General features: G+C 40.7%; 1 protein-coding gene across 6 annotated transcripts in view; it reads left to right on the top strand.

Annotated features, from left to right (window-relative positions):
- Nucleotides 1-24,083, top strand: part of LOC117253070 (ral guanine nucleotide dissociation stimulator-like) — a 94,659-nt gene that overhangs the window by 38,082 nt on the left and 32,494 nt on the right. The window contains exon 1 of one of the 6 annotated variants that reach the window (XM_033620410.2): nucleotides 8,315-8,635. The exons of 4 other annotated variants lie outside the window; for them this stretch is intronic. In XM_033620410.2, coding sequence (XP_033476301.1) covers nucleotides 8,447-8,635 — 189 coding nt within the window. In that variant the 5' untranslated portion in view covers nucleotides 8,315-8,446. Of the gene's footprint in view, nucleotides 1-8,314; nucleotides 8,636-24,083 lie in introns of those variants that run through there. One more of the 6 variants, XM_033620411.2, reaches the window with a different exon arrangement.

Here is a 24,083-nt window from a genome sequence, read left to right as displayed (position 1 = left end):
CTTATAGTTTAGCCTTCTGCCAACCGGAGAGGTTCATGACTGCGGCTACTTCGAGTTCATATTTTTGTAGCTAACATTAGCTATAGCTAGAGTGTGTCCGCCACCTCACTTCCCACCGCTACAGACCACCTTGCCAGGAGGAGAGTGGACAGCAGCTCTGAAGACAGACCCCCCAGTCAGCAGCCGCAGCAACAACCTGAATCTAGTCAGAGCAAACCTCAGCTGTAGGGGACTGGACTGGACAGCCCTGAGTCTCCACCAGATCACAAAACTTTCTGTTGCTGCTGTTACGCAGGTTAGACCCAGTGCTGCTGCTGGCCACCAGCCCGCTGTGACACCGGGGTTTGGGGGTTTGCGCTGGCTGGATTTGAGCTGCTACAGCTGCTGACTGAAGGTCCCTCTCCCAAGCTGTTTACTGCTGTCCACCTGGCAAAGCAGTCCACAGCAGTGGGGAGCGAGGTGAAGGGACTGTTAGGTGGCTAGCTGCTAATTATTATCTCAAATGTGGTCCGATAAACAGAGAAAGAGAGCAGGGCAAGAAAGGAGTTGGCTAATATGCTGCGTGAAATAAGGTGAAATAAATCAATGTATGGGAAACACTGGGTTACTGTATGAAGTGCGTGCATATGGTCGTGGTGGGGCTTAGGACAGAGAGGGGAGAGCTGCAGAAGGAGGGTGTATTTTCAAATTCTGCTGTTTTCTTTTTCTTCCTTTTCTCCCCTACCCCAGCTTTAAGTATTTAGTCTGCAAAATGAAGCCCGTTACACATTAACAGCCCTGAAAGTAATATTTTCAAGCTGTGGGTTTGTCACTACATTACATTAGACATAGTCATTTGATCCATTGCTAATATGAAAATATTGATTCGTGCAGCTTTAAATAATTAAAAGGAAAATATGAAACCTTCACATCTAAAGTTTTTGCACCGCAGAACCAGATTTGGGCCGAACACAGGAGGTCTGAGCACAGAAATCCTGCTTGTTACCTCTTTTCCTTGTACGTTCTTCACGGCAGGCCTTTGTGCGTGCGTCTATGTACTATAATCAGTTTATTCTCAATTTATTAGCTTGTTATTTTTTCCTCCGTTATGTAACTCTGTACTCTGTCCAATGCCTGACGCTCTCATTGGCTTTTATTTGTTACAGATTTATTGTTTGTGAAGCACTGGGGAACATTGTGCGCCTGGCTGCAGCCCAGTGAAACCACAGGCCTCCACTGCTGCCCAGTGAGCCTCCACTGGGGGTGGAGTGCCTCACTAAATTGCATCCTGACAGCAGTTTTGCAGAAGTAGAACTTGTTAGGACTTTCTCGACCGAAATATCTTACCGATGACGCTGCTCTGATTTTAGTTTTGGCCTCATCATGACGGAAAACGTTTGCCAGGCTCAACCTGGCCTCGTCACGTGTACATATACATTCGTCCCACTCTTCCTGGGTGCGGTCCACGTCTTTATATACGCTGCTTCGTATCTATTTGTGTGTGCAGCGGAGTTAAAGCTCGCGGTTTGTGAGAAGGTAAAGGGGGGGCTGTTAGCGTCACCCTCCTCAGGGAACAGTAAAGCATGTCGGAGCATCAGCCAGAGCCTCAGCAGCAGCACAACAACATCCTCTGGTATTGATTTCCAGCAGATGGAAGCAGAGCTTTAGTTAAATCACAGCAGACTAAAAGTTGGCCGTCCCTCTGAGCTCTCAGAGATTTCTGGGATTCAGTCCATATGGGGTTTTTCCCGATTATATCCCGATACCAGTGTGGATGTTTTTATACTGAGGTGTCTGCTAAAGGCTGATAGATTCAGTGACTTTAGATTTTGTGATTTGAAATGCAAAAGAGTCAGTGTTTTATTTTATTCTCGTGAGGTTTAAAAATCCTCTGAAACAGCATTTAGATCAGAGGATTCAAACTAGGCTGCTCAAAAACTCAAAAAGTATTCAGGTCTTTTAAGTCAGTAAAAATACCTTTACATCAGTATGAAAATACTCAGTTACAAGCAAAGGTCCTGCATTCGAAATCCTACTTATATGGAGGTATAGAAGTATTATCAGCTAAATCTGTTTAAAAGTAGAGGATACATCTAAGGGGTTGCGGACTTTGCTCTTTTTATTTGCTTATTTTGGTGAAATATTGGGTAATTTTTCCACTTTGGACCTCAAACTGTTACTTAAATGAAACCATGTGAGTTTAGAGGGGAAATCTCTTTGATGAAACCTCACAGACATCTGAAATGTAACGAGTAAGCCAAACGAAATTCTGTTTTTTAGTGTCAAAAGCCAGAAACATTGGAAACTATTGGTTTAATCTTTGGCAGTAAATTGTATTTTCATGTTGAAAAGCTGCTGTTAGGTTGGTGCAGCTTGCTAAATGTTAAAGGAGAAAGGCTGACTACATTTTAATTAGTCCCAAATACATGCAGCTTTGGGAAATACTCACTAGAGCACCAAACGTGGATTAATCCACCGCTGAAAATAGTCCCCAACAGACGCACTACTTCCTCCTGTCTGTTCGATAAAAAAACACATTGAGCAGCTGTTTTAGGAAATTACTGAGATGTTTTTAAATAATGAAACTATCTGTGTGTTCCAATACCCATACTACCATACTATATAATGTGCCAGAAAAAGATTTAGTATGTCCCAATTCATAGTATATCAAATGCAGTGTGCCAAAAACACCAGGATGTTCTGCTTCATCCGGTCGTTTGTATGCCAGCATGATTTTGCTTCTGCGCAGCGGAGGATTGTTCACATCGACTGATTGACAGCTGTTAGAGGTCACAATGACGGATGACAGCGTATTCAAGTAAATGATGACCAGTCGAATAGTAATAAGAATATTGATTGTTTAAGTGAACAAAATAATCATAACTGTCACAAACAACATCAGGACAGAACTATAAAACTAACAGTGACAGAGAACTGCAGATGTAATTTCACTGTCGCAAATATAATATGTTAGAATCTACTCTGTGCAGGTGTAACATTAGAGTTAAACTACACACATTGCAAAGTAACAGCAGCAGATCTCTGCAGGTTGACCTCTGTCTCTGGTGAACTCGGTTTGTTTTATCTCCAAGGTAACAGATATAAAAGCAAGAGGGTCAAAGTTCAGTTTGTAATGTAATGTAGTATGTCCTGATTGTGTGCGTACACCATGCAACAGTAGGCACTTTTTAAGGGCAGCTGCAGCTCCTACAAAAAGTAAAAAGAGAAAGTATGCGATTCAGAACGCACCCTATATGTTTGTGAGGTGTGTTTAATGTTTACATCTTCAGTAGGAACCAATGGACTTGGAGCTGAGAGCCATGGACAGGAAGTCAGAAAGTACTGAGAGACGGACTACAACCTGATCACCAGGAGAAAATGTTGGCGTACTTTTCTGCAAACCACAAATTTGTTAGATTTGTATGTTTCATATGCATTGTATCAATGTTTCTAAATGATGTAGTGTATGAGCTGACTTTGCGATGGGGACGTGGAGGGGATGGTGGATGGCGTGAACTACCAGATGCCTGCAAAGCTGCAGATCAGTGTTTATGACCAAGGAACAATGAAACCAGTTGTCTTTTAGCAAGTCATCACTGTGTTTCCAGCAGATTTTCTGGCAGCAAACCTTGGTGTTTAGTAGCAACCCATTTCTCGCAGTTATTGCGCCACGAAAAGCAGATGCTTTTTACCAAGACATCACAAGTGGGGTTTCCATCCACCTATTTTTATTCTTATTTTCAAAAACTGCCAAAAAAAAAAAACTTGGATGGAAACGCTAGAAATTCGAAAAAAGACTGAAAATTCGCAAAAAGGTTTTTTTCAGGGTGGATTTGTCAGCGTATCGATAAAAGGAAAATGCGACTTTTTGCTATGGAAACAGGTTTTGCGAATAAATGATGACGTACCGGCACACAGATCCTCAAATGTGGCCCTTGACATACGGAAATGTTTCAGCCAGAGTTCGTGAGTGAAATGCTGCTGGACAACTACTTCCCAAAAGTCCTTCACACGCCTACGTTCCCATACAGACGGAGAACGACGCGGTGGTCTCCTTCCAGCTATTTCCGACAGTACTCTTAACATTAAACATCTTCTTTGTAGTCTCTTCTTCAAGATGGTTAGCTACGCTGTGAATGCTGACAAAATGCTCACCAGAGTTCTCCCAAGAGCCGACAGGTTTATCAGGAATCTGTCCATGGTCAGTTGTTGAGTGTCAATTGAGTGTGTTGTTGTTTACAGTGGGCATAAGACGCTCTCTTATGACGTCATCTCATGGCGCACTCTTCTTCTACGGGGGTGCTTTTATTTTGTTAATTTTTCACAAGAAGCGCCACCTACTGCTCTTCCTGTTGAATCCCAATAATTGCAAAACAATAACGAATGGAAACGGGCATAAATTCGCATTTTCTTTTGCGCATTTTCACAAAATTCGCTCAAAAATTTCGATACATTTGGATGGAAACCCCACTACTGCTAACTTTTCCACCATGGTTGTGCCACCAAAACCAGGTATTTTAAGCCAAAACTTGATCTTTTCCCAACCTTAACCAACTGGTTTTTGTGCCTAAACCTAACCACTTGTATCTGCTACATAATAATGTTCAAATGTAACGATGCCAACATTTTTTTCTGATGACTGGGTTGCGGATGACGCTTTTCATTTGATTTGTTGATGCCTTACCCTTTAAATATGAGAGGAAAAAGTCTGTTTGTGCAGCCTTGCCAGAAAATTTAACAATAATTTTACAATAAAATTTTAATGGGAATAAATGGCCCTTGATTTAGACTATAAACAAGCCATCACTGTGTTTCCAGTGGCTTTTCAGGCACCAAACTTGTGGTGGTTGTTAGCAACCCGTCGCTGTTTTTCTACCAGTTATAGTACCATGACCAGAGACATTGACAACTTTTCCACTTTGCCACTAAAACTGGGTATTTTATGCCAAAACTTTTCCTGAACCTTAACGAAGTGTTTTTGTGCCTAAACCTAACCACATGTATCTGCTGCATAATAACGTTCAAATGTAATATATCTGTGGTTTGTAGAAATGTACATTGCCAACATTTTTTTTCTGATTGGTTGCAGACTACGCTGTTTTGTTGATGTTGAAAGAAACATGTAAAATAACAGCCTTATCCTTTAAATATGAAAAAAATGTCTGTTTCATACTCTGGTTTTGCAGCCTTGCCAGAAAATTAAATATTAACTATATAAGAATTTAAATAAGAATAAATGGCCATTGATTTGGACCATAATGAAGCACTAAAATACATTTACTTTTATGGGTTTCTGCCTGATTCACCACACTTGGATGGAGACTAAATTGATTTCTTCAGTGACAAAACCAAGTAATTTTTCCACATTTTATTGTCCACATACAGTTTGAATATACATTTAATTGCTCTGAGCCTTCATAAAATTTCATTACTTTCTGTTTTACTGGACAGTTTTTGTGTCCCACGGTGGTATAAAGGCAGAAAACCCTCCCAGAATCATTTCATATTTGCACATTTGGATTTTTTTTGGCATGAAAATAATCAGACGTAAAATCATTTCATATTTGCACAAATCATCAGGTGTTGGTGAACGTAAGTGCAGGAGTATTGGTATCAGTATTGATCTTCAAACACTGGTATCGGTCCTTCTCACACACACACACACACACACACACACACACACACACACACACACACAGAGCCGTTTCCCCTCCAGCAGCTGCAGATTTGTGAGTTACGAAGCGCAGCAGCTCGGCAATGAGAGAGGCCGGGGAGGTCAGACATGTTTGTGGTTGCGTTCAGCCTCAGCTGGTGCAGCAGATGTTTTCCTTAAAAATTGCTCAATCGCTTTCGCACCTGTTCTTCCTGTCGGTGTGAAAAGCCAGCGTGGATTATATTTCGTTCTCTAACAAAAACATGCCAAAAAGAAAACATTGATCAAACTTCACTGTTAGTTATCTGTAACACACAGACTGCTGCTCTGTTGTGTTCATTTGTTTTGTTGATATATCAGCTCCTCATTTAAACAGGCTGAATTAATTAGAGTTATTAATCATCTTAAAAGCCTGGCGTGCATCTTATTGAGATGATAGACATTTGTTACTGACCTCGGCCAATAGGAGGCAGTGTTAGATGTCAAATCGACCGTGACTCCTGCAGTGTTGGACAGCAGGATCCATCCTTGACTTATGCAGACTGACCTTGTCATGTAGTGGTTGTTTTCTGCTGCAGCTGATCGCTGTCTTTATATGCAGAGCTGCAGATGTTTGTGTTTAGATGGTGTTTGTTGAGAGTTTAACTGCATTTGTTGTCATTTTTGCTGTTTTGTCATGGACTTGGACTTGCTTATGGTGCTGGAGGAAGGACTCAGATTAAGCAAAGATGACAAGAAAAAAATTGTACTGTATTCCAGCTTCCCAAACATGAGGATTTGTTGCTTCTTCTTTCTTTGTTTTATATTATTGTAAATGTAATTTTATTTATTTATTCATTTCCAAAACTAGACATTTGAAGACGTCACCTTGGACTCTGGGAACAACAATTTTCTGACATATTTTATAGACCAAACGTACCAAATTAATCAGTTAATGGACAAAATGATTTTATTTATCGATAATCATTAGTTGTCACCCTGCTTAGATCCTTCACTTCAATAAAAGTAATAATTCCACAATGTCACCATCCTCAGTTACAAGTAAAAGTTAGTTATTAAAATGTTTACTTAAGAAAGTGAAATAAATTTAGAAAAATAAAGGTACACATCATGCATAATAATGATAATAATAATGATAATAATAGAACATTTTAGGGCTACACTGAGGGAAATAAAGTCGGAATTTATTTTAACTACTTTACATATGAGTATTTTTTGCTTTATTTTGTAATTTATCATGTGTTGCATGTAAAACCCAAGCCTGCAAGACATGTAAGTGATACCTAAAGCTCTTTTACAGATATGTGTGAAACAAAATATGGTAAAATATACAATTAATATCAAAAAAATTAAAATTTGTCAGTTGTCCCTTGGTCTGATTTTACTTGAGTAAATTATACTTTGAAATGTTTGCAGACCTACTGTTGGTTTTCACAGCAGACAGGAGGGACAGTGAACTGTACATCAGTGTGTTTTCTTTTCCCACAGTAGCCTGCTGCCATAGTGAGAGCAGAAACAACACGGCCATCATTTCCCAGAGGCATGACGTCACGATGCCTTCAGGGACATCTCGTAGATATGTACTTCACAGTATAGATTTTGGAAATATAGCAGTATAGCCCTGTCAGAAAACAGGAAAAAATATCTTTCTGACAAAAAAAGTTGTTTCACTGGCTTCATGAAATAACACATGATGTTTATTCATACAGACACTTCAAAGAAACTTCCCAGTGTAGATCCAACACTTTAATAATACAAATATAGTAATTAATGTATATTTATACTAAGAGTGAAATTGAGTAAATAGAATATAATAACTTCAAAGAAATTTAACAAATTGATTTATAGGAAATAAACGTAATACTTTGAGGATGACTATGATATCTTTTTCTTCTAATTTATATCTAGAGTGGAATTCACATGTTAAAACAGTATTAGAACAGCTCTCATGTGCTGAAGGAGAAAACACCACTGCAAATGTGAAGTACACCAAATCAATAACGGAATAAACATATAATATCTTGTAAATACATGATTGTTGCATCATGCAAACATTTGTGCAAATATATATGTGCAGACCTAATGAAGTGTATGTAGCTTATATAATATATTGCAATCAATACAATGGTTTTATTCATATTTTTGTAACATAACGTCTTATAAAACAGTTTTAACACCAGCTGATTGTTGGTTGTTGACCGCAGGGATTAAGGTTGAGCACAAAATTGTCCATTGTCTCAGTTGATTGATGAATTGTTTTGTCAGTAAGTTGTTAGAAAATTGTGAAACATGCCCAGTGATATTTCAAAAAGCCCAATGGGACTTCTTCAGAAATAATCTTTTATCCGACCTACAGTCAAAAATAAATCCAAAAATATTTAGGTTATTATCATGTATGACGAAGAAAAGCATCTTAACTTTCAGATTTAAGAAGCATGACGGGCTTTTTACGTAATAAAAATGCCTAAAACGATTATTCACTAATCAAAATAGTTGTTAATTGATTTTCTGTTGATTTAATATTGATTATTTGACTGATCTTTGTAGCTGTAGTTTTTTTGCATTGCCATGAGTTCTCAGAATGAATAGAAACAGTGTCTTCTGATATTTCCTACGGCCCTGAAGGCAGCACATGGCTGTGGGCGTGGTTTAGAAAAGCCCCAGTGTGAGTCATGACTCTGTGAGAAGCGATGATCCAACACAGAGGCTGATCCTCAGACATCAGCAGCACCGAGTCTCTGGTTTAGAAACAGAAATAAAAAGTAAAGATGACTCCTCCGCCGCTGTGACTGGACTCTCGGCTCCGCGGGCTCCATGGTCTTTGTCCCGGGGATGCAAACCGAGGCGCGCAGCGTCAATCCGGGACAGCTGGTCGAGATGTTTGACTCGTCGTGGAGGGTGCGGAACATTTGGGACGGGGTGAGGCTGGAGGTGACGGAGGACCGCAGCCCGGTGGTCCTGCACAGCCTCACACACCTGGACCCGGACCTGCCGCTGCTGGAGGTGAGGAGGGAGAGTGGCGGGAGCCCGGGGCGGGAGGAGGGTGAAGGGCAAGCGGGATGAGAGGCGGCTGAGGTCCGTTAGCTGATGCGGTTTGTTGTGGTGTGATTTGGAGGATGTTGAAGCGGGTCCAGGCTGGTTGTGAGGGTCCAGGGTGGGGATGCAAGATTGATCCTGAGCTAATATTTAAATAATGAAACTAAGAAATTAAGTTAAAGTTAATTTAAGTCCATTTACCATTTATTCTCAGAAGTATTTAAAAACTTCACTGCTTCAGCTCTGCGCCTTTTCTTAACTGTTTACCCCACTTTGAATCCACTTTATTTCATATTTAAACACCTGTAGGTGCCACATATACAGTAGATAAGTACAAGATAAATTTATTCTTATCTCACACATCAGATGATGTAATCTAACATGACTAATCCTATATTTTTACCCCCTGTAAAGCCTCATTACAATGATGTAGCTGCTATGTAACCAGCTTATCAATGTCAGATGCTGAGCTGTAGGAAATGAAGGGATAGATGTGAGGTAATATAATGGACATAAACACAAAGTAGTACCAGACATTTTAGTTTGAGACATTGTCTGGCCGTTGTGACACTCCTTAGATGTTGGCACGAGAGCACTGTTACAGGATGACTTGCTTTTTTCGGTGGTTATCACATCAGTACTCCCCCTGCATGCACAATTATTCAGCTCAGTAGTGAACAGAGGCTCAGTGAAACCTTCCACTGCAGGTGACAGTGAATCATGACTTAGTAAATGTAATGGAAATATTGATAATAGTGATATTGAGAATGTTTTTGTCATATCAAGCTGCTATTTCCTGCTTTGTTCTGAAATCTATAGTTGTACTTTTAGTCGATATAGAAGCTGAATATGTAGATACTGCTCGTACTTTATACAGTGTGTCTGTGTGAGTTATACTGCAGTGCGATAAGGGTCTATTAGAGATAATTAATACTGAGAGTGCTCGTGTGCTGAGCCAAATGCTAGTGCTGCAGCTAATGATCATTTTCATTAGTGTGTAATCTGCTTAGTATGTTTCGATTGTTGGGAAAAAAAGGCAATTACAATATCCCAGATGACATCATCACAGTGCTTGTTGTGTCCGACCAGCAGCCCAAAACTCAAAGAGATTCAATTTACAGTCAAATGGAACAGAAATCATCAAATTGCAGAAGCTGGGAATGTTTGATGACGTAACTCAAAATGTGACTCAAACATTTAAATATCAGATGTAGGTGCTGATTAATTTTCCTGCCGAGCAATTTTTCGATTCATGTCTGACATGAGTATGTTGACATCCTCACACAGATGACATGCTGAAGTTAAGCAGGTAATATGTTTACGGTGCTCTACGGTTAGCCTGTTAATGTTTGCTTATTAGCATTAAATACAAAGTGCAGCTGAGGCTGATGGGATTGCCGTTAGTTCTGCAGGTATTGAGTCATAAATCGAAGTATCAGAGGACCAAATTTCATAATAATCCATCAGGCGTGTCACAGTAACAGAAACTTAGTGGTTGATACCAATACCAGTGCAGTTTCCAGGGATTTCTTTACACAGTTTGATTTCACAGTAAAAAACAAATATAAAACAATACATCCCATGTGCTTCACCTCACACTCCTTTATTAAAAATGCTTATTTAAATTTTTATTGTTAATAAAATCCCTGATGATCAGATCAGAAACATGACTATATAGCCTACAGTATTTGAAAATATTTGTCCTCCATTGTTGTTGTTCAGCACTTGCGCATATAACATGTGAAAGTTGGTCTTGTGGTATTTGTCCCGCCCCTCCTCCACTGTGACTGGACAGCTGGGTAAAAAGTGACATTGACGATCTCAGTGTTTTTACCCAACCTTGGACATTTTTATCTCTCTGCAACCAGAGAAAAAGCCAAACATGCAGCACTCAGCGCAGACTAGAGACATCCAGGGATGACGTTTCTCTGTAGGCTGACGCAGAAGTTAGCATCACCCTGGTTCCCTCATCAAAAGGCCTGTGGCATTTTTCCATAGGATTTTGGATTATTGCAGAAAAGAAGCTCTGCTGCAAACAAACTTTTATGACACTTACATGTTTTGTTCAGGAAAGTAACACCACATTTATGATTTTTTTAAGAATATATGCATTCTCGGAACCCATCGGCTGTATTCGGCGTCTGACTTCCGGCAGACGGCGATACAGCCTCTGGGGGCAGACCCCCGATTTTTTGGCATTCCGGTTTGATTTGGGTGGAGGAGGCGAATTTCCGTTTCCAACTTCCGTTTATATACAAGTAAATATGCTGAACCATTGCGATGGATTCAGAGTTTGCAGTGATGCCAATTATGTTCCGCCTCGTTAGTTCACCGCACGGACCGTTTAACCTGGCAACAACTGCAGCCGGCTCAAACGTGATTGGTCAATATCACGCGGACTACAAACAGCCTACAACCAGGGCTCTTCCGCTCTTCTTCCGGAGGCAAGATCTCCGGGGTTTGCCTACAGACTCTACATTCACTGAATGTCTGTATATAGAGACTAGCATATATGCAATCACCAGAAGTAAAACGCTAATGTTAGGCTGTAAACAAACTACACCCCAGGTCGCATGACTTCAACATGGCCACCACAACGAAGCTGTAAAGCGTGTTTGGCTTGATGACGTTCTGTTGTCTCATTTAGCCACTTGTTAGCAACCGCTTTATTGAAGACGCACAAAGCTTTGGAATTCACGAGTGGGGTGTTTACTGGCGTATTTTATGTCGTAGAAAAGAACGTGAAAGTCTGTTTAGCTTGTGGTAACTACAGACTTTATTTCAGGCATCTAAACAAAAACCTGTTGACTTTGAGGCAAGGGAACTGGGAGTGCTAACATGCTAACTCATTTCTGGGTTTTAGACGCTCATCACCTTGTCACACTGCATTCTCGGAACCCATCGGCTGTATTCGGCGTCTGACTTCCGGCAGACAGCGATACAGCCTCTGGGGACAGACCCCCGATTTTTTGGCATTCCGGTTTGATTTGGGCGGAGGAGGCGAATTTCCTTTTCCGACATTCCTTTTATATATAAGTAACGTGATTGGTCAATTTCACACGGACTACAAACAGCCTACAACCGGAAACCAGGGCTCTTCCGCTCTTCTTCCGGAGGCAAGATCTCCGGGGTTTGCCTACAGACTCTACATTCACTGAATGTAGAGTCTGTATATAGAGACTAGTCACGCTGCTGGTGTTCGTAGTTCGGCACTCCCAGTACAAAGAATTTAAAAATTCACTGGCCTCAGGAAAAACACTTCTTTTTGATGTTTTAAGGCCGAGCTGTTGCTGAAGTTTGTGCTGGTAGGCGTTTTTCTTCCTCCTTTGGCATTTGATGGTAGACTAGAACACTTGTAGCCGTATATGCTGCCCCGTCAGGTCCGCAAGACCTGTATACCTACTACCTACGATACCTACGGTATTGGAGAAAATCAAGTACCTGAAGGTACCGAAGTATCAGTCCTCGTGACATCCCTACAGCCCATCCAGTAATTGTTGCTAGAGTAAAGGTTATATGTTGACCAAAATCATTAGGATTCATCCTCAGAGGAACACGAATGCCTGAACCGAATTTCACGGCAGTCCATCCAGTAGTTGTTGATGTATTTTAGTCTGGATCAAAGTGGTGGACCAACCCTAAAGCCACTTCTTCTGTACGCTCTGAGCTCATTTCATATCCGTAACTCCACTTCTTTATTTCCTTCTGCGTCACTCTCGTCTTTAACACATGACCCAAAGACGCAGTCATGTTGTTATCTGTGAAAGTGTCTTTTATTATGGATTAAGCAGAACATTCACCAGCACCGTGCTCTTTACTCCCCGTCCATTCGATCAGATCAGGACGGAGGATGAGTAATCATATTTATCGGCCTTATGTAAGGCCTGGGAGCAGACGAGGACATCATAACTGATAGCTTACGAAGACGATCTGATACCATGTTTGCTTTTTGATATTCTCTGGTCTGTTTGTCTTCCTGGACCTGGGCTGATATCAGAACCCTGTTGTATGTTTCCCCGTGCATGTCCTGAGCTCAGAGAGGTAGCTGCAGCTAACCTGCCCTGCCTCTTCCCTCTGCTCTAATCTAATCCGCTCCACGAACACAATTACCTAATGCCTAATCCTCCTCCTGCAGAGGCTGAGGGGTTTCCTCCACAATCGCTGCCTTTCTTCCCGTCAGTCCAGAGGCAGAGGTGGATGTTATTCAATGTCATGGTTCTTTTACAGTGTGAGGGGTCACTGGGGCGGATGTGGAGGAGGGCGGTGGGTTGGATTGGGTTATTTGTTGATCCCTCTGGCTCCATGTAACCAGCATCAGAGCAGTAGAGTCTGTGCGTACTGTATCATATAGCTGAGGGATCAAATGGCTTTGAAATGGACGTGTGAACAGATCCAGTTACAGCTGATAACAAATAATGGTTAACTTCAAGCTGGGTGATAGTTTTTGAATTTTCTTGGTCACAAACAAGCTGAAGTTTAAGTTTCTGTTGATGGGCTGCTGCTTGTGCTTATTGATTAATTCAATATTTGTTAAGTTATGGCCAGACTAAACTTAGCAAGGCCACCAGACACCTCCCGTGATTAGTGCTTGGGATAATTCACGTTTTGATTCTGCATTTTCTGCTAGGGCTCAGTATTGGTATTCAACACCTTTAAGGTATCAACCGAAATAACCCAGTGCCACAAAACCTCTCCAGTGAAACAATACCAGCATTCAGTCCTTGTTGTATCCAGATCTGGGAAAAAATGACTGTTTGAATGGTTTTGCTCACAGTTGGTCACAGCAAGCCTTCTTTGATTTATTGCAAATGTTACAAAAGGTACTCTATGGTATCAGTATCACCTTAAGGCCACTGGTTTTAGTATTAGTGTTGTCAAAAATGGCGATTTATCGATACATATTGATTCTGAGTATTTGAAATGTTTTCATTTTCAGCAGTATCGATACTGTCGATACTACTTTCTTGCTCTTTATTGTCTCCATCAGCATTGACACTCTGGTAATGCTTCAGTGCCCCTGTCACTGTGCTGTCCTCTCGTCACTTGTCTCATTTGCTGCAGTTGCATATAGGCTTTTGCTGCACAATTTTGTTTTTACTTTGACTTAACTTATTTGCTTATTTATCACTTTGCTGTATCAAAATAACTTTTGCAATATGTTAAATCCAGGTTGATGTCTTCATATTGCTTGTTTTGTCATAAAAAACATATATATAACCCCAAAATGACCCCAAAAGTTAACGGTCGCACAGGACAAAGAAAAGCAGCAATTATTCAAATTGGGACGTTGGAACTAAGAAAAACGTGGCTCTTTTTCTTTAGAAAATTGCTTAAAACTTATTTGGATTTAATTGTTTGATCTTGAGCACAATACCAGAACAATACGGGCCGTTTCATAGTCGACGCAAAGGCACGCAGACGTGAAAGCATTGGTACGCATCAAGACGTATTGACCACCGTGATGCGTGCTTGCGTCTCAAAATGTGTTTGGTTTTTTTTTTGTTTTTTTTTTATACGCGCCGCAGCGCTGCATGTAATACCATGCCTCGCCAGTGGGGGTGATAATGCAATCGACGTACTTGAAATTAACCACTTTTTGTTATTCACAGAAGAAGCAGGTATGAAATATGGCGGGCGAGGAGGAAAAACTTTGTGAACTCGTACGGGCACACCCCCATTTATATGACAGTTCTAGTGCCCTGCACTCTAATAAAATAGCAGTACTAGCTAGCTACAGCAGTACTAGCTAGCCGGAATGTACCGGTGACTCTGCTACCCCCTATTGCGCGAGCGATGTATTGCATTTTAAGTGTCGCCCGCGTCGCTTGCGTTCAATGTGTTTACCAACAAAGGAAGTGCGTCGCTTGCTCATGTTGCGTGTGTCGACTATGAAACGGCCTTAAGTTTTAAATTCTTTAGTGTGAGGATTTTAAAACCCAGTCTTTCATGTTATCAGCTGCTACATTTTGCCTAAACACAAGCAACTGTACAAACTAAATAAAATAGTCTTAAATTAACAACATTTTGATTTACCAGATAAAGTTTTCTCAGCAAAAGATTTTTGTTGTAGAAAAAGTAATGACATTAAATCCACAGCCCTACCCACGATCGTCCATTGTGTGCTTCTTCTGTATTAAATTCTAAGGTTTCATTTATCTATTTGTCTGCAGTTTGATGTAATGGAAAGGAACAAACAGTGTGTAACTCAGCTGTTTGAATATTGCGTGTTTAAGCCTTCTCTCTTATGTTTTGTTTGAATTTATGTAACCGTATAGTTGCGGTGTAATCGTATTTTCACTGGAGCTGAGTAAACAGTACTGACACACATGTAAAAAGCTGAACAGTATACAACAGTGCATTGAAGCTAAAAATAGTAGTTATTAAGAGTGGAGTTCTGAAAGCTTTCCCAAAGGCGGGCGTCCAGTAGCAAACCAGCAGGATTAGGGGCCAAACCAACATGAGACACTGCTAAACAAAGAATAGACTGCTGCTTAATGAGGCTGCCTGAAGAAGCCTTAAACAGCGAGTCCTTCAGACTGTCAGCTCATTTAGTTAGAGGTCCGTTTGGTGGCAGAGGACGTCACAGAACAAGGCCCTGCAGCTCCTGGACACCCAGCACACTGTAGGACTGTTGGGTCTTCACATCTATTTTAGGAAGGAATCAATGCTCACTGCATTGATGAACTGACAGTGAAATCAGAGACATGGAGCTACTGTAACTGATCTAAAAACAGCTTTCTTCCTACTGTATATGGTCCTCAGAGCGAATGGTGACTCAGCCAAGTTTACAAGGGGACGGATGACATAATAACACAGTACAACTGTAGTTATCCCACATGGAAGAAATAATATCACATGCATGACATTAAAAAACAAACAGAATATCTCATTACAAAAACAGGAAAGTACACAACACTGGTTTAAAGTTTACTTGTTGTCAGTGATGGAAGAAGTGCTCATTTACTTCAAGATATCGTATGTAACTTCCACGTTAAAATGTCAAAAAACGACTAGACCAGTGTTATATAGATTGTTGAGTTGTGTACTTAGATTATCACAAACGTTTCCAACAATGCACAAACCCAGAGAAGTCTTTAATCAAAGACACAGTCCGTGTCATTTGGATGCTGTCGCCTATCATTAGCATCAGGGTTGTGGTAGTTTGCCAGAAGCTATCATAAATTGACTTTTTATCCAGTTTTAAGTCACATTTTTGAGATACATTTTTTAGATCTTGGTCATTTCTGTTTGTTTTGACAGGATGGAGAGTTTAAGTCATTAGACATTTGGATCTAAAGTTATCAGAGAAACAAGCTGAGCAAACGTCTGCTGTGTTGAACAGCATAAATAAAATACAGATTTTTAATCTGAAACGTCTTGATTTAGTGTTTTTATCCATTTTAATCACGGGGGCCATTTATTTTGGAGAGGAGGAGGCCTCTGCGGATGATTTTGCTCCTGTAAAAAACCTCCACAAAGTCAGGATCTTATGTTATCAGAGAAAAAGGTGAGCACATGTTAGCAGGTGCTTGGTTAGCAGCCCTTCTGCAACCAGCCGAACAGCATTGTAAAAACACTGATTTGTAACATAAAACCACTTTATTCTGTGTTTTTAGCAGTTCAAATCACCTGGTCAGTTTGTATGGGAGAGGAAGAGACCTCTGTGGATAATTCGGCTTGTGTAAAAAACCTCCTGAGCATCTGGATCCTAAGTTATCAGTGAAAAAGTGAGCACACATTAGCAACAACTTGGCCAGCATCACGTCCATGACAAAAGAAACAGCGTCAGCGGAACACAGATTTCTTACGTGAAACTGCTTTATGCAGTGTTTTTACCTATTTAAATCGCCTGGTCTGTTTGTTTTGTAGAGGAGGAGACCTCTGCAGATAATTCGGGTACTGGTCAAAACCTTCTGTACGTCAGGATCTTAAGTTATCAGAGAACAAAGGTGAGCACATGTTAGCAGGTGCTTGGTTAGCGGTCCCTCTGCAACCAGCTGAACAGCATTGTAAAAACACTGATTTATAACTTGAAACTGCTTTATTCAGTGTATTTACTGGTTTAAATCACTCAATCTGTTTGTTTTGGAGAGGGAGAGACCTCTGTGGATAATTCGTCTCCCAGTTAAAACCTCCTGTGTGTTTGGATCTTAAGTTATCTAAGAAAAAGGTGGGCACACATTAGCAGGATTTGGCTAGCATCGCTTCCATGATGAGCCAAACAGCATCAGAGAAACACAGATTTCTTACATGAAACTGCTTTATGCAGTGTTTTTACCTCTTTAAATTACTGGGTTTGTTTGTTTTGGAGAGGAGGAGACATGTGAGGATAATTCGGCTCCCTTCAAAAACCTCCTAAACGATGAACACTGAAGAAATCTCGGATTCAGAGAAACTGCAGTGACAACATTGCTCGATGTTTTGTGATTGCTCTGATTGAGGGACACTTAGCATTAAGTAAAAGTACTAATACAACAGTGTAGAAATACTCATTTACAAGTTGAAGGCCTGCATTCAATGTTTGACTTAATAAAGTCTAAAAGTATTAGCATAAGTGAGAGTATTCACTATCCAAAATAATGTATCATAATAGAAAGATAGCTTGTTGTTATGTAGGTTGCAGCTATTTTTATCCCTGTGACTCACATCCACAGTGAGAAAAAGTGACTTCAGTGAGCTTTTTGATCATAAAACGTCAGATCTGAGACAGAAGATGTCACACTGGGACACTGAACTGTGATCTGCTCCTATTTTAAGATTTAAGCATCGATTGAAGCCCAGGCGGAGGTTTGAAACAGTAGCCGGACCGTCCGCGTCGATACAGACAGAGAAGCTTTTGTGTCCTTGGTTCATTTTGAAGAGAGCTGAGCTGAGTGCTGGATCTCAGCGGCAGACACAACGACAGAAACAGACAGCGGCTGGAATGTGAAGGCCTGCGACGCCTGGAGAAATACTTAATGCTGTCTGATTCTGCACTCGCTGTCTGTCTGGTCTGGTTTAATTACCTGGACTGCTCTTACACGAGGCAACTTTAAATAAAATCATCAACTGAAGTGTATTTATAGAGAAGGTGCAAATCAAGTTTTCCTACATCATTTGACGGAGGGTTTTTGATCAGCCTGAGCAGCAACAATCTGCACTGAGCTGCCTTTTTTAGACTTCCCATCTGGACTGAATTAAGATATGGGACAGAAGTGAAGATATGCAACCTGAATATTTTGGAGTCCATAAATCAGACATTATTAAAGGAATGTTTCAACATGTTTTGGAAAGCAGGGAGAATTATAGCTTCTTCTTTTGTATCTTGTTAGTTTAACCTTTACAGAAACACATTTTTTTTTATGGGTGTATGTGAAGTATGGAGACTTAAGTGTTTGCTGCGGTAGACTCAGTTTGAAACAAGTCTCACATCATAACTTCAACAGTTTGAAAACAGGTGTGACATCTACTGTGTACATGTATCTCTGTGCATATTGGATGTATGATTAAACTGTAGAATGTAAAAAGGAGCATGAGTTGAGGACACAAAAACAGATAAAAATTTCTGATCTCACAACCAAGAGATCAAGCCTGTGTTTGCCTTTATATTTAATGAAAACAAAACTCTGTGGATGGAGGGACAGAGAAGGTTCTGGAGGGATTTGATTTGATTCAACAGGATTATCTTGCTCCTGTATGCAAGGAGGTCTTTATCGCACTGTCTCTGGGAACAGCTCAGTGTTTGTAGTGTTTCTCTACGAAGTGTCTGGAGCTTTCGACCATACCAAGCGATTCTCATCAGCACATTGACTTTTCATTATTCTGAACATCAACACAGAGACAATAAAAAGTTCCTAAAGAAGCACGTGAATTGACCTTGAATTCATATTGTTTTGTCAGCGTCTTACTTTGTTCAAGCAGAAACGTCCACGGCTGAAAAATGAAGCCAATGCAGTAGTGCCATAAACTGCAGTTCCTCTAATGGCCACTTGAGGTTGGCTCCAAGAGTGAGTCAATCCCCATAGACATCCATGTTAAAATGCCCAACTTAACAGCAGAAATAAACATGTTTACAGCCTGGTACAAAACAGTTTTGATCTCTTTAGCTAATCAACATTCATGACAACTGCACGTGGGGTGAATTTTTATAGAACGTAACCATTTACATTTTATTTAGGCTTAAAGTTACGCATAATTAAGAGTGTGGCCACTTTGAGTGACAGGTGGGTGCCATCCGTTGATAAGTCGCTACCACTGCTACAACATTAGCCAGGTAACATAACCATGGCATAACCTCTGATTCACAGAGTACAGGATTAGCCGTAGCTGTTGCTATTTCAGTGTGTTTCCTGTTCATGAGAGTTAATGTTAACGTTTTAGTTGCCTAAAAGAGTCTTGTTCAGCGTTTGGTTGTAACCTAAAGACCTTCTAGGGGGCGATCACACAGAAATGAGACGCTAGAGACGTGGACGCTTCAAAGACCCTTGACACGCTGGAAGCGCTTATTCAGTGCGTGCTAGCTACTGGCGTCTGATGCTCAAAAAGTTGAAAATATTTTAACTTTTCAGCATCTACACGCATCTAAAAAGAAGGGTCTAAAAAGACGCTTGAACGCCGGTCAGACGCGCCGTGTCATAGGAAAACAGTTGTTTTACTGGAGTCGCGCTTCTAGCTTTTCATCTCTGTGTGATCGGCCCCTAAAGAGTCAGATGTTCAGTTTTTACAGGAAGTACATTTTGTTTTAATGGTGAAAACTTTTGTAGCTAGTTGCAGTAATTGCAACATACTAACCAAGCTAGCCGCTAGCTTTAGAATTAACTTCATCCACTTGTCCAAAATTGGTCATCTCTGGCTCTGGATGTATTAAGAGACCTGGGTGCACCTGAAAGTGGGACCCCGTTCATTCCTATAAAAGTTGCTCAGTGGTGCATGAAGCCAAGAAAGCTCTTTTTGTGCAACATGGAATTAATTACCTTGATGATTGGCGTTGCTTTAGCATCATTGGGCCCATAGAGCAAGTGCACTAGAGATTACCGCTGGCTGAGCCGGCTACTTCTGGTTTAGTGCTCCGCTAACTTCAATGAGTATAACATTTCTTAATTGTGAGGCTCTTCTAGACTTTCCAGATATTATCAGACCCAATTGACCAAATCCTGATAGTGAAACAAGTCATTTCGCAGTGGGGGTGTGATGCTCAAAAAATGTATCCACTGATTAACAGACATCTCTTTTCCAATGTTGGTCAAAAAAGGAAAATGTCTTTGGTTGTAATGGCATCACATGATGGACTCAAGAGTTGTAATTCCATTGTTAACCCACAAGAAAAATTGGCTTTAAATCCTGGTGCACTTCCTGGGTGCCTACTGGCTCCAAAAATCCAAGATGGTGACAGACAAAATACCAAACTCAAGGCCTCAAAATGGGAGTTGACAAGCCAATGGGTGACATCACAGTGGCTATGTCCATTATTTTATGCAGTCTATGATTTTGTCTGGCAAACAGATGAAATTAATTACTGAAAACAAGTAAATATTGGAGAAGCTGCTATTACGATATTTGGTACTTTTACTTGCAAATTATTGTCATTCAGGAAAAACCAGTTGCGTGTGAACAGGGTCGTCTCAACAACTCAACTCACAGCTCAACAATGTTCAGCCAAGAAAAGGTGAAAATGAAAGAAACTGGGACACGTCCACTGCCTGAATCCCCCCCAGACTCCATTGAAAGATAAGAGGTTTATTCTCCTGATGAAACTCTGCATGTTGGTGATTGATAATGGCTGACAAAGCCAGTTGAGCTGGCGGCGTGTATTACTAATACCTGTCACAACAGCTCCGTCACCAGCACACACACAGAGCGCACTTAGCCACAGGTTAAATCAAGGTTTAGTTTTTATGTATGTGCCAATGATAGAAAGTAGAAAAATAAGAACAAACTGTGTGGGCGAGACAAATCAGCAAAAAGTACAAATAACTAGAAGGCACTTCAAAGACAACAAACTTCCTCCTTCCCTTCGCTTTGAATTTAAATAGATCTCTTGATGCTGTAAACAAGCCCGGAAGATTTGGAATACGTCTGAAGTTACAGCTAAATAAAATTAATTATCTGATGGCAGGAAATGTCTCCGAAATCTAATCAGTTGTTCTTTGGCTCGAGGCTGATCTGTCAACTTAATTTCACAGAAAAAGTCTGTTCATGTTCACGTCAAGTTTGAGCTGGAAGAGGCACAAACACAAAAAAGGCAAAAATAGACCTGCTGTGTTTGTGGTTATTTGCAAATAGAAATAATCCAGAACTTTTTTAGATTGGCCCATATGCAGGAAAAGAGGCAACACTAAGGGAGTCTATGTTTTATGCGTGTTTGTTCAAAAAGAAGAAGAAGAGGAAGCGAGATATTTGTAGCCAGATCACAGCGACATTTCATTTATTACATATTTTATTCATGCTAGCAGTGTGTCTCTAAGGATGGCAACAACAGTCAGCTCAGACTGAGATAACTTAATACCTATTTGATGGATTGCCATAAAATTCTATACAGACATTCATAATTCCTAGAGGATGAATCCGACTGACTTTCATGATCCTCTGACTTTTCCTCTAGTGCCACCATGAGGTTGACATTTGCAGTTTTGAGTGACATGTCTTGACAACTAATGGATGGATGGATGATGTATGGTCGCATGGCTGTAGACTTTTAGTCTTGTTTGGTTTTAGATGTAAATACGTATCCACGGGTGAAGTGAATGACATTAATCATCTCGTTGGGAAACCTTGGATCCTGGCATTCATGTGGATGCCACTTGACACACACAACTCACCCAAACACTGTTGCTGTCCAAGTACACCCCCTCATGGCAACAGCACACCCTGATGGTAGTGCCAGACCAGATCCTAACTCATTTGAGTGTTCGTGCGACCCGCAGGACTCAAAGGATCTGACACCAGTGCCCTGGTGCCAGACACTACAGGACACTCCCAGATATCCTGTGTCCATGTCTCGACAGGTCAGAGGCCCCACCGTGGATCAGACTTTGCTCTAACCTGTCGAAGAGTGGACACAGGACCTCTGAGATACTGGCACGTACCACGGATGTTCGATCAGATTAGGATCTGGGGAATTTGGAGGATAGTGCGAGGCCTTGAGTTCTTTGTCACGTTCCTCAGGCCACTCCTGAACAGTTTGTGATGTAGCACGGTGCTTTGTCCTGCTGGGGGTGGGGTTTGCTATCAGTGAGTTTTCCTTTGTATTTGTAAAGGTTTCAATCAATCAATCAGTTTTAAAAAAGGAGGATGACATTTAGCAGTTTCAAAGGCTTTGGTAAGGTGAAGATTTCAGTGAACAAACAGGGTTTCTGTTTGTCGAGGCCACGTTGCCTCTGTATTTAGAGCACTACAGAGCTCTCTGATCGTTTGGTTACACCACCCCTCTCCTTCTCAGCCACTTGCCCCACATCCAAATGATCTCACTTGCTGTCAGCAGTCATTGTTAGCGAGGGGAAGTCACTGGCTTGTGCTCCAGGGTTGTAATAGACGCGCGCTATTGTTAGCTTTGTTTAGGTGTTGACTGTTTTGGGGGGCAGGTTTTCTCTTTCCACTGGGAGTTTCCCTGTTGATCTACATTTAGAGCCAGGCTCCGAGGGGCTTTCTAAGGGTCATATGGGACCACTGCTATCGAGGCAGGTGTGTTTTCTGCTGATGAGAGCCGTAAATTTGGCAGACGCCTACGAGCACACTCTCAGAGCGATGTTTGCCCTTGAGGGGATTTTGGCTCAGAGTGAGAGTTTGTGTTTGTTTTAGTCTGTTCCTGTGCCAGGTGTCTGTTTATAAACTCCGCACAGCATCAGATATGAAGATGGGAGGTTTGTTATGCAGGATAAACATTTTTTTTTTTATTTCCAGATGATTGTGTTTCTGAGATGATGAGCAGGTCAGCCAACAGTTGAGTTTGTTATTAAGACTGAGGGTGAGGCTGGGAGTCTGTGAGATGTATGACACTCCCTTAAACATTTAATTTCCGCAAAGGATCATTCCTGTTTATTACAATCCAGGTGTTATTTTTGTAGATTTATCCATCATTCCTATCAGTGGTAATAACTTAGAGATGTGGGCAGGAGGCAACCTCTAGAAAACATGAAAACACAACTGATTCGTAGGAAAAACAAAAGTGACTGTGTCTGTTTAAACATCATCACATGGTTCACAGTTCTATTCCACATGTTGTTTACTGTTAAAGCTGCTTTAACTTTGACCCACCAGACTTTCCGTAGTTGTGCACAAACAAGTTTACCTGCATAGTGAGGAATTGTTAGAGAGGTTTTGGCTCTGTTCCCTTTCAGTGTCACCTCCAAATAAAGTGTATCGGATAGCTTGTGTTCAGAAATGTCCTTAAAACTTGTCCTTAAAATTGTTCGTCCTCTGACATCTATTCTGAATAATTATAGAAGAAACTTGACTTTGACACCAATTTGTCCTGCAATTGTCTGTCGATAATTAGTTGACTGACAGAAGATTAATTTGCAACTGTTTTGATAATTGATGAGACAAAATTCCAAACCTTGTCTAGTTTCAGCTTCTCACACGTGAGGATTGGCTGCTTTTCTTCATCCTATATGACAGTAAATGGAATATCTTTTAGGTTTTGGACTCTTCAGTAAAGTTCAGGTTTTTATTGTCCCACAAGAGGAATTTTGGCTTTTGTCCATACGAACATTTTTAGAAGACAAAACAAGCGAACAAAGACATTATGAACAGTATTTTCTTTGCGAATTTATAGACTAAACATTTAATCAATACTGAAAACAACTGTGAGTTGCAGCTCTAATACCACTGGCCATACAGGTTATACTGTTTTGTTAGTCTCAAAGAACATGCAGATACATTTTACTTACATGTAGTAAAGTAAATACACAACTAGACGCCACAAACCACAGAACAGTTTCAGGAAACCCTGATGTGAGCTACAGTGTCTTAAATTGGACATGGCAGCATGTTCTCAGTACCAGTGCTGCGTGCAGTGGATCATTGATGTGTCCCTGTATGTCTGAGGAAAGCTCAAATCATGTCAGGTCTGTCAGACAAATTGATGCAGGCAGTGTCTGCAAGAAATCTGATTATTAATCTCTAATGGCTGAGCAATTCAGTTATAGTTGCACAGCAGTGACAGACGCATCATGCAGGTTAAGTTGCAGGCCAGAGACTGAAAACTCTTCCCCTTCAGAGATGAACATTATCTGTGGTTCAGAAATTGCTGTGGTCAGAGTTCAGATTGTTTAAACCACTGCAGGTTTTTAAATATTTTGTGCCTTATTTGTTTCTTAAATCTCAGAGAAAACTCCCTAAAACAGCACTAAGAAATACATCAGTACTGAATTTATAATTATTAAAATCTCTAAAATATATAAGGCCAGATGAGTCAGCCTTCTGCTGTTTAATGCCA

Source organism: Epinephelus lanceolatus, chromosome 9 (genome assembly GCF_041903045.1).
Source record: "Epinephelus lanceolatus isolate andai-2023 chromosome 9, ASM4190304v1, whole genome shotgun sequence".
Taxonomy (NCBI): domain Eukaryota; kingdom Metazoa; phylum Chordata; class Actinopteri; order Perciformes; family Serranidae; genus Epinephelus; species Epinephelus lanceolatus.
Note: the sequence above shows the minus strand (reverse complement) of the source record. Positions and strands in the feature narration are given on the sequence as shown.